Source organism: Lactuca saligna, chromosome 7 (assembly GCF_052625555.1).
Source record: "Lactuca saligna cultivar CGN05327 chromosome 7, ASM5262555v1, whole genome shotgun sequence".
Taxonomy (NCBI): Eukaryota; Viridiplantae; Streptophyta; class Magnoliopsida; order Asterales; family Asteraceae; genus Lactuca; species Lactuca saligna.
Window position 1 is genome coordinate 60,190,295 of NC_136423.1, and position 11,559 is coordinate 60,201,853.

The following is an 11,559-nucleotide window of genomic DNA, read 5'->3' on the forward strand; positions in this document are numbered from 1 at the left end:
CAAGTTAGAGCTGATTTCCTGAATGCAATCATTGCATATAGAATATTGTTGACTATTTCAGTAATGGTGACATTTGCAGAATGGAGTTTCTCGAAATTAAAGTTTTTGAAATCTTACTTGTGCTCCATAATGACCTAAGAAAGACTTAGCGGTTTGATGATGATATCTATCGAGAACGAAATCTTAGAGAGTATAGACTATGCATAATTGATCAACCAATTTGTTATCAAGAATGTTAGGAGTGCTTCATGGGTATTCGACTAGTTGTTATGATATGTAATTACACATTAAAATACTATGATTTAGCTATGTTTATTGCTATGAAGTTTATATTCGTTTTAAAAAAACTTTACTTTGACTGTGTTTGGCGTGCCACAGCTAGCTTGGTTTTTGAGTTTTTTTATATTGTCGTGTTTGACAAGACAAAAAGTAGCTTATAAGCTAGTTTATAAGTTAGCATTTTGAAAAACTACTTTGACTAGCTTTTAAAGAGTTTTTTTAAAAATTTTCCAAATATACCTCTTAGTTAATTATAAAAAAAACGCTCTTAAATGTCATTTTATGTAATTTTATATATTTCAGCTACTTTTACCAAACATCATTTTTTATTAGTTAGCTTTTCAGCTATCAACTAATTTTTTATTAAACAACTAGCTTTTCAGCTATCAGCTAGTACGCCAAACATAACATTTATATAATTTAATTCGTTGCATGTTAGAAACTAATAACATTTTTTTTTCCGGCTCGTCCTAAACATTTGAATACATAGTAAGATAATAAAATCAAAATATTGGCTTGAAACATGTTACACCGAATAAAACAAGAATTTAGTTGGTTGTCATGGGTGTATAAAGTAAAGTAAAAATAATTGTAATAATATACTTAAATTACTCTCAACTACAAATACCTATTAATTTGTTTGTGTTTCAAAATGAATAAGCCAACTAAACCTGTTTAACCAAAACACGAGGGGCAGAAAATGAAACTTACTTTAAACAAGGAGTTCCCATGAAAATACCCTCAACTCAAAGGGTATAAACTGTAAATACATAGTTCTATAAATGTCAAAAGTATGCACAGACGTATGTGTCGCTGTATGGATGGCTAAAAACGAAACAGCACTATACGAAAGCAGGTAATTTCGTAATTCTCTCAAATCTGAAGGGCATAATAGTCAAAACGAGTCAAAAAAATACATTATATTAAATCTTGTATACAAAAAGTAAAAAGAACAAAATTTCAAAACTCCACCCTTGCCGGACTTGAAAGTTGAAAAGCGACTATTTCGCCGGCCCCATTTTCCACCCACACGCACAAACTCTCTCACTCTAGAAAAACCGACGACAGTTTCTTTGTAACCATCGTTTTGAGTTTTGAACATTGAACAATTTTTTTTTCCAGTTTTTTTTGCCTAAAAAAGTTACAGATTCGAGTCTGATTCTTCCCATCTTCACCCAGAAACAGAGTGACTACGATGGACTCGCCGGGGCCGGAAAAGATGGTGAATAGAGTGGCTGTAAAGTCGTCGATGGTAGACTCCATTAAACGGTGGTCTTTATCGGGAATAAGGATTCCTAAAGAGGAATTGCGGCAGAAGATCACGATGCCTGAGTATTTACGTCTTGCTATAAGGGATTCCATTGCCTCAAAAGATATTGATTCTGCAAAACGTCATTTCGATGCCACTACTGCAACCGCCGGTGGTGGTGGTGGTGGCGATAAACCGTCTCCCGTCGCCGCTGAGTGTCCGTTGGTTGTTTTTATTAACTCCAAGAGCGGTGGACGCCATGGTCCACATCTTAAAGCAAGGTTGCAGGAGTTGATGGGCGAAGAACAGGTTTTTTTTTTTTTTTTTTTTTTTTTTCGATATAAAAATTCATAAATAAATGTTCAATTATTGCATAATTTTGAATTTTGATTCATCATCTAATTTTCCCCGAGAATCTAGTTGCGAAAATTGCGTCAAACTCAATTGATTTTGATTAAAATCTTGTGATTACAAAAGCTTTATAAAATCAGTCTATTGTCATATCAGGAAACGCATGATTCATGAAAACTTTTGCTTCATTGAAAGTCAATACAAAGTGCAAATAAGAACAATACGAATTCAAGAAAATTATTTTGCTAATGTTGATTTTGAAACTTTTTAATTTTTAGTTATAATTCCTGGATCTGACAATACACAAAACAATCTACACATACAAGTTTCATTTATTCATAAAAACGAATTTGTGTTTTTAGTTTTTAGTTTTTTTTCTCAAAATCTATCTTCCAAAAGTGCCCAAGATCTATAAACCTGTCAAAATCGGACACTTATGTTAGACACCATGGTGGGGCCCACTGATTTTGGTTCTTTGAAACTAGATATATTTGAACATTTTGGTGATCTTTAGCACAATTATTAATCTTTTTTCTTTTCATTTAGTACCAAAAGAACAATTTTCTAATACTTTTTTATTTTTATTTTTGTGTTTAGGTATTTGACCTTTCTAATGTGAGGCCCCATGAGTTTGTTGAGTATGGATTGGGTTGCTTGGAGAAGTTTGCTAGTCTTGGTGACAATTGTGCCAAAGAAACTCGTGAAAAGTTAAGGATTGTGGTATGATTCTTATGTTATTCCTAAGTATGTTTGATTTTTAGTTAAATGTCTAAAATACCCTTCAACCATGACAAATTCAAGGAATCTTGAATCTTTTTATAATGATTACATGGGCAACGATGTAAAGTGGTTGAACGGGTAATGATGTATGAATAAAGTAAATGTTGTATATATAGATTATAGAGCGAGACTACATGACCGTTTTACCCTTACATTCCAAATAACAAATTTCACAATACTTATCGTTTTAACATGAGAGGAAAAAAAGTAGGAAGTCAAATAGGTAAACCGTAAAGTGTTAGTGTGTAAATACATGAAGCCATACATTCTATCTGGATCAAGTAAAAAAAGAAAACAACCATATAAAGCTATACATATTAAGTGCTTAACCCATTAAGCTCATTAACTCAAAAAGAAACAACCCTTAAGTTAGGTTGTCTAACTCAACTTCACATCACTTAGGCTATGTTTGGCGTGCTACCTGTTAGCTGAAAAGCTAGCTGATAAAAAATGTTGTTTGGTAAAACTGGCTGAAAAGCTAGCTGAAAAATATAAAAAGACATAAAAGAACATTTAAAAGAATGTGTTTCTATAATTAATTAAGGGGTATATTTGGAAAATAAAAAAAAAGCTCCTAAAAAGCTAGTCTAAGTAGCTTTTTAAAAAGCTAGCTTATAAGCCACATTTTGGTTTGCCAAACATGACAACTTAAAAAAGCTCAAAAAATAAGCTAGCAGTGGCGCGCCAAACACAGGTTAAACCAGTGCCCTGATACCAACTTTATAGACAGATATCAGAGTATTTCTTAGATAACAATTAGTATTGATTTGATAGGTTGCGGGTGGCGATGGGACAGTGGGGTGGGTTCTCGGATGTCTCGGAGAGCTTCATAAGCAGGGAAGAAGTCCGATTCCACCGACCGCAGTTATACCACTTGGAACCGGAAATGATTTGTCACGGAGTTTTGGTTGGGTAAATCTAATCGTCTCCTAATATTTTTTAAAATTTTTTTTTTTTTTTTTTATATTATTTGCGGTTTTTAAGGTGCGATTGGAATTATTTATAGGGTGGTTCGTTTCCTTTTAGTTGGAGGGCGGCTATAAAAAAGACTCTTGATAAGGCCACTCATTCTCCAACTAGCCGTTTGGATAGGTGAGTTGATTTTAAATATGACAAATTTCCGTATGGGGTTCAATGCAAGAAATAGCATCCTACTTTTATTTGGATAATATTGCTATAAATAGGCAGATTTACAATCATATAAATATAATAGGAAGAAATGAAAGTTGGAAGCTATAATATTAATAAGAGGGTGTTTAAAAAAAGTGTTTGACAATTCCAAAAGTCCTTTTAGATTGACTTTTTGGCAAGAAGAAAAAATTTGTTATGTATGCATATTTTTGCTTTTTATACTTGAATTTAGTAATTTACTATTATCATGTAATATATGCAGTTGGAAACTTTTGATATCAATGCCTGCTGGAATAGATTTAGATACCCCTCATTCTTTGAAACAAACAGAGGAGGTTGTTCTTGATCAGGTTTGTAATAATAAATTCAATTTATTTACTTTTTTATTTTATAACACCTTTCAGAGTCCATTTTGTCAAACCATTTTTTATAATTTGGCTTCTTTTCAGGGTTTAGAAATTGAAGGAAAGTTGCCTGAAAAAATTTCATGCTACCAAGGAGTGTTCTATAATTATTTCAGCATAGGTATAATTATTTATTTATTATTATTATTTTATAATTTGTGTATTGACATATATTAATTCGATTTATATTATTAATTTCTTTATATAGGAATGGATGCACAAGTGGCTTATGGTTTCCATCATTTAAGGAATGATAAACCTTACCTTGCACAAGGTCCTATTTCAAACAAGGTCAAAACCTTAGTTCGTTTTTTTTTGACAAAAATACCCCTACACAATATATAATTAAAATTATTATTTATTATTTTTGTTATTTTGTTATTATAGTTAATCTACTCTGGATATAGTTGCAAACAAGGGTGGTTTTTTACGCCTTGTATGGCTGATCCAGGTTTAAGGTAAGAATTTTGTCACATTATTCACGTTTTCTTCATGATTCAAATTCAATACTATTTTTATAAAAAAATTTCGATTAATTAAATTAAATTAAAATCTATTATTATTGGAAAAAAAAACAGAGGACTAAAGAATATATTGAGGCTACATGTGAAAAGACTCAACAGCTCCGATTGGGAAGTTGTTCCTATCCCATCAACGTAAGCGATTTAATTAATTATTTTTATTTTTCTAAAGTTAAATACAATTATGATTAGGTTCGAAAGTTAATTTATAATTGATAATTTTGTATTCCAGTGTAAGATCTATTGTCGCTTTGAATCTTCATAGCTATGCGAGTGGAAGAAATCCATGGGGGAAATTGAAGCCCGAGTATATGGAAAAGGTAATCGACGTTTGATTATTTGTGAAATACCTTAAATATCCTTTCGATTGAAGACGTTTGTGGAGCTTAATCGGTATTTTTGATTATGATTGTAATGGTGGTGAAGGACAAATGAGTAATTTTGGTTTTTCAATTGGTTTCAGAAAGGTTTTGTTGAGGCTAATGCAGATGATGGACTTTTAGAAGTTTTTGGGTTTAAACAAGGATGGCATGCGTCGTTTGTAATGGTCGAACTTATTTCAGCTAAACACATCGCACAGGTATATGCCAAAAGGGTAAAAATGGAAAAAAAAAAATACAAAAAGTTACTTTTTACTTTCACCGTTTTATTGGTTTTATCACTTTAACTATTGTATATATAAGACCTTAAAAAAAGAATTTTCAAGTTACCTGGTTTTGATATTTAATAAATTACACGAATGGTTTCTAACTTATTTTTTTAACTCACTTGGTCCCTCCTGTTTGTCCACTTAAAAAGACTATTATTTAAATAGGGAAATTGATGGGGTAAGTAAGGTAAGGTGAGAGGGTGTGTTTGGGGGTGTGTTTATTTAAATAAATTAAAAAGTTAAGGGCTAAATATAATTTTTAGGTAAGATAGGGACCAAACGTGTAACAAAAACAAATAGTAAGGACCTTCCGAATTAAAAAAATAAGTTAGGAACCAAACATACAAATTACTCTAAACCGTAGGGACCATTCGTGTAATTTATTCTTTATATTTTGATACACGGACAAAATACAGAAAAAACAAAACATGTTTCTATAATTTTAGGATTTTTAGCCACCGAACTATTGTTTTTATTGATTTAGCCACCAAATTTGCTATTATAATAAGGAGTTAATCTCATAAAAGATCTTATATTTTGTGTTTTTTCCGGATTAAACCTCAAATTTAATTTTTGCTCGAAAATAATCTTGTATTTTTTTATTTTTTATTTTCCAAAAAAGCCCTCAACTTCGTATTTTTTTTCCGAAAAAAACCTTCAACCCTCTAAATACTTCCAAATAAACCTTCAACTTTTTTATTTTTTGTCGAAAAAACCTCATCTTTTACCATTGTTTTTGGAAAAAATGACTAAAAGTGCCAAATCGGAAAAAATAAAATATTATACAAGGTCTTTTTGAAGAAAAATATAAATTTGAGGTTTAATTCGGAAAAAACATAAAATGTAAGGTCTTTTATGAAATTAATCCTATAATAAATCATAAAAGAGTACTTGTCTGATTAAATACAAAAAAACATAACGTACTTTCACAATTTAACGATTTACCCGCTAAACTATTATTTTTTCCGATTTAGCCATCAAAATATCATTATAATAATCATAATAAATAATATCAATGATTAATTTGATAAATGATGAAATTATCAAAGGACGATTTCCAAAGTTGTGTAATAGTTTAATCACTACAGAAAATAGTTAGCGACCAAATCGATAAAATAATGAAAGTTGTGTTTTTATGTATTTTGTCCGAAAGAAAAAGGTTCACTTTTTCTTCTTCATTTTTTGTGCACAAATGAAATAAAAATTAAAAAATGGATTTCTTTTGACAAATGAGTGAAACTTTTTGTCGTTCTAAGGCTGCTGCAATTCGATTTGAGTTAAGAGGTGGAGCATGGAAACGAGGTTTTATGCAGATGGATGGAGAACCATGGAAACAACCTTTGCAAAATGAGTTTTCAACTTTTGTGGACATTGAAAGGGTTCCATTTCGATCAATTATGATCAATGGAGGATGATTTTTTTAACTTTTAACTTTAATTATTATTATATTAACTCGTGTAAATCATTTTTACCATCAAACAGGTAAATTGGTGTTGTTTTATTAAAACTTGTAGGAAGAACAAGTGTTGAAGGTTGTAAAGTAGAAGAAGAAATCTTTATATGTGATTGTGTAATGATGTAATAACCATTGTGTTTGGTTGATGATATGTTGAAAGTTTTGGCTTTTATGTGAACTTCCTTTCATATCCCACTAACATTATTTCATGTCATATACGTGGGCCACACTAGAAATTTAAGAAGATGGAATTCCGAATTTGTTTTATTAAATTATTTTATTATAATATATTATTTATTTATAAACAAGTTGTGAGACCTTCTATATTTCAATATGAAATTTAAGCATTATGAATAAGTATTTCAATATATACAAATAAAAAAAACTATTGATATATTTTAAAAAAATTGTCTTAATATATACAAATAAAAAAAACTATTGATATATTTTAAAAAAATTGTCATGAATCGTAATTTTTTAAAGACTTATTTGAATTTGAGAATTTTGAATCTATAAGGAAAATAAGTTAAGTATTGAATTTATAAAAAAGTGAGTCCGTTATTGAGTTTTTGAAATTGAAAGACATTTATTTCATAAACATTAAATAAAGAAAGTAGTAAAAAACAAAAAAAAATTATAAAATGTTATGTGAAAAAAATTTAATTAAAAATAACCAAATATGACATGTGGAAATCAGTGAGTGAAATCATTAAGTGAGACATGCAGCATAAAAGATTTTCATTTTTTAATGTAAGAAGACTAATGTATATATCAATGAATATTTGATTTATGTTAAGTTAAAGTTCAAATTATAAAGTATGCTCACATTATATAATACACATTCCCATTTTGTGAGAACCATTTTCTATATATTTATGCACAATTAAAATGTCCATGGTGCTAAATGCTAAATACTATTGTAGATTCAATTATAGAAGCGGTTGAGTTGCATATGCTTTGTTTTTTAGCCTATTTATTTTGATTTTTTTTTTTCTTTTCGAATCGCACCTAGTCTTCTTTTGTTCTTCTTAGCATCACACATGGCAATTCTTCTTTCAGATGATGAAACTGTTATTGCAGAAATTCAATTGAGTCTACCAATACCAGATGTTGTTTGAATCTTGAATTTCTGGATTCCTACACATTCTGACTTAGATTGGGAGCGTCGAACCAAAATTTCTAAAAATATATGTTTGGAGCCCTTGTAGATTCAATTATATTGTATTGTAGATCCAACTAATGTGTTTAGTGTGTATATATATATATAGGTTCAGGTTCATTTGAAACCATTCTAATTTTGTAAGACCGTAAAACTAAATTTTAAAAAAATTTTAAAATGCAAAATAAATGGAAAAATCCAAAAATTCTTTTTTTTTTTAAAATATTATTTTCGGAACTTGAATTAACTAAAAAAAATATAAAAAATCCTGTTTTTTTTTTTTGAAAAATACGTGAAATATTCTAAATAGAATATTACACTGACATATTCTAAAAAATATTTTTAAAATGCAAAATAAATGGAGAAATCTAAAAATTTTTTTTAAATATTATTTTGCGGAACTTGAATTAAATAAAAAAAAATAAAAAATAAAAAAAATCCAATTTTTTTTGAAAAATACGTGAAATATTCTAAATAGAATATTATACTGTACATATTCTAAAAATAATTTTAAAATGCAAAATAAATTGAAAAATCAAAAAATTCTTTTTTTAAATATTATTTTCGGAACTTCTATTTTAATAAAAAAACATAATATGATGTTAGAAACTTAAAAAACCACACACATGATTTTTTTAAAAATGTTTTTTGAGAGAGACAAGAGATTGTATTGTGAAAAATATGATGTTAGATATGTAAAAAAAAGCGATGCTCCCTTTTTCCTCTCAACCAATCAGAAAGCACGACACTTAAGAACCGCAGTGCGGTCAAGATCGCACTAGACCGCAGTCTGAGGGCGGTGTTCTTGATCTACGTGGCACAAAGTACAGTCTGGGACCGTACCCACACCCTTCAGCCTAATGAGGCGAAGAAGAATACGAGGCTCAATTATGTCATTTTAAACCTTGACCGAAATACATAATAATGCCTTAAAAATTAACATAATCCGGTACACATTAATCAAGAAATTCACTACAATCATAATCAACACAAAAATAACCATTTAAGTAGATCAATAAACAACCCTTCAATTCAATTCACACATACAAATATTGATGAAAGAAATTACAGTAACTCCATGAATTATTAGAAAAAAACGAACAAAACAAAATTGTCTTATTACGAGATTATTCCTAGTGCAAATTATAACGAAAGCAAATTCAAATTGAGTAATTATGGAATCCTTTCAAATATACTAAATTCCTGCATAACACTTATTCATTCTTATCATGTAATTTTCAAATTTTTAAATAAAACAATGTAAACAACATTACAATATACTCAATATATATATATATATATATATATATATATATATATATATATATATATATATATATATATATATATATATATATATATATCATTTGCAGTGAATATTCATGAATTTAAAAAAATCAAAAATAAATTGTACTAATATACTAAATTGAGTGACTGAAGATCAGCTTGATCTAAATTAAGCATAATATTATCCTTTCGATTTGATATTTTCATTCAAAACAATAATTATAATTTTATATAAATACAAAAATATATATCTTAATTATTATTTATTTACAATAATTGATTAGTAATTAAAAGTTTTTTTATTTTTTTATTTTTTATTTTTTTTTTATAAATATTTAAACGTAGTCCTCACGGGTTATAACCTAGTATTGTAATGAATAAATAAAATGTTAGGAAGTTGAAGAAATGCAATTATTAAAAAGGAAAAATAAAACTTATACAGAAGAAAGTTTTAAAATTTAATCATTTTTAACTGGATAATAGAAATTTAAAATCCAAACACATAGTAACAAACACATACATCAACAGGATCAGCACACAACACAGTAACACATAAAGACACACAACAACAACAAAAAGTTAAAACTGTTTTAACTACATATAATACTAATATAAAATCCAAAACAAAAAAGAAAAACAAAATCAAACTTGAGAAAGTAGTATTATAGAAAATATACCATTCCTTTAAATTATTTTTTTTAAAGTACATTGTTATTTCTATAACATCCGGATTTTCAGGTATACTGTTGGGATTAATAGATTGCGTCATTGGCTCGGTCCTTAGCCCAGTTTTGATTGTCGGTATTGGGCTTGTCCAACCGTGCATGTTTTGTACTAGGGTTTAGTATATAAGTTGCATGCATGCAGTCTTAGATGTTATCGCTTTTATTATTTTATTTGCTCTAAGTTTTGTAAACCCTAGCTCGCCTCAACAGCGGAAGTTCTTTGTCGAGCTCTGCTGAGGCGTGACTTTATTTTGAATCATAAGCATACATTTGATTCCATCTTGTGTTCACTTTCATACGGTTTTTGACTTGTTCGATTTCTATAATCATACATATGAAAGATCTAATCGATCTAGAGTTTTATTCTCATCAATTGGTATCAGAGCAGGAGACTGTGTAATTCATACACATCTCTTCTTTTAAAGAAGTAATTAGGGTTTTTAATTCCGCATTGATTGATATTAATTGAGCAGTCATTCCACATTGATGTATCTCATTAATTGTTGATCTAACCATAACTATATATTACAAGTCTGATCTTTTACAGGTAATCGATCAAAAGTCATTACAATGTCCATGGATGATTCACAAGCCAATCCAATCAACATCTCCTATAGCATTGGTTCGACAACAAGGATACCAATCTTGTATACACAAGACTATGAAGTCTGGACGCATCACTTTGAAGACTATATGATTGGATCAGAGGATAATGGATACTTGATCTGGGAAGCGATCACCGTTGGCCCATTCGCTTACTCAAGCACTTCTAAGATTGTTAAAACTCAGAAGGAGTACAATCAGCTTGTTAACGATGTCAAAGATATTCCTCAAGACGAGAAGGAAAAGTTTCAATGCAACATCAAAGCCCTGAGGATGATTAGGTTTGCGCTACAGTCAGATACGTTTCGTTTGGTAAGTTCTTGTGCCACATCTAAAGAGATCTGGGATAGATTAAAAGAATTGTATTCCACAGACGAAGATTTGGAACATTCAATTCAAACTCTCTTGCTGTCTAAATTTGGAGACTTTAAGCAGAAGCCTGAAGATAAAATTCTTCAAGCCTTTGATCGCTTCAATCATCTTTTAAGTAAGATGATAAAGCATGGGTTCGAAAGGAAGGTTATCGAACAAAAGGTTACTTTTATGAACGGTCTCAGATCCGAATGGATGGCTGTTGTATCAACAGTTAAAGCTCATGAACAGTTCAAGTCATATTCTTTGGCGAAACTAGTAGGTATTTTGAAATCTCATGAAAGTGCACTGTCTAAGGAAACGAACGTGGTTTCCATTCTGGGTTCTTTAGCTCTTATCTTTAAAGGAAAAAAGCTCGATTGAAGAAGAAGAGGAATTGGATCTTGCCAATTATGATCTAACCGGTGAAGAATATGCCTTGATGGTCTCTAACCCTAGAAAATTTATTAAGAAGAAATTCCCAGCCAACAAGAACCGAAACTGGCAGGGTAGTTACAACGCCGAAAAGATCAAGGAGGAACCGAAGATGGTGTCAAAATCTAAAGAGTCAAAGAAAGAAGCGAAAGTTGGAGGAGACTCAAGATTTGACTGCC

The 11,559-nt window shown here is 29.8% G+C and overlaps 1 protein-coding gene across 2 annotated transcripts; it reads left to right on the top strand.

The window, feature by feature from the left end:
• Window positions 1-1,094: 1,094 nt before the first annotated feature.
• LOC145004436 (diacylglycerol kinase 4-like) lies at window positions 1,095-6,998 on the top strand. 2 transcript variants are annotated; one of them, XM_078963351.1, is made up of 13 exons: window positions 1,095-1,135; window positions 1,459-1,837; window positions 2,477-2,599; window positions 3,434-3,571; window positions 3,666-3,751; window positions 4,053-4,140; window positions 4,240-4,315; window positions 4,403-4,485; window positions 4,582-4,652; window positions 4,773-4,850; window positions 4,948-5,035; window positions 5,179-5,295; window positions 6,621-6,998. In XM_078963351.1, exons 1-13 carry the CDS (start codon window positions 1,101-1,103, stop codon window positions 6,777-6,779), a joined length of 1,521 nt encoding a protein of 506 aa, XP_078819477.1. In that variant the 5' UTR covers window positions 1,095-1,100; the 3' UTR covers window positions 6,780-6,998. The 2 variants fall into 2 exon arrangements, with proteins under 2 accessions (XP_078819477.1, XP_078819478.1); XM_078963352.1 differs by having other exon boundaries at window positions 1,096-1,135; window positions 1,402-1,837.
• Window positions 6,999-11,559: the final 4,561 nt, after the last annotated feature.

Excerpts from the sequence above, each read along its gene's own strand:
- LOC145004436 (XM_078963351.1), top strand. The coding sequence starts at position 1,101 with ATGGCTAAAAACGAAACAGCACTATACGAAAGCAG. Across the intron at positions 4,316-4,402 it reads CTATAATTATTTCAGCATAG|GAATGGATGCACAAGTGGCT; the intron begins GTATAATTATTT and ends TTCTTTATATAG. Across the intron at positions 4,851-4,947 it reads GTTGTTCCTATCCCATCAAC|TGTAAGATCTATTGTCGCTT; the intron begins GTAAGCGATTTA and ends TTTGTATTCCAG.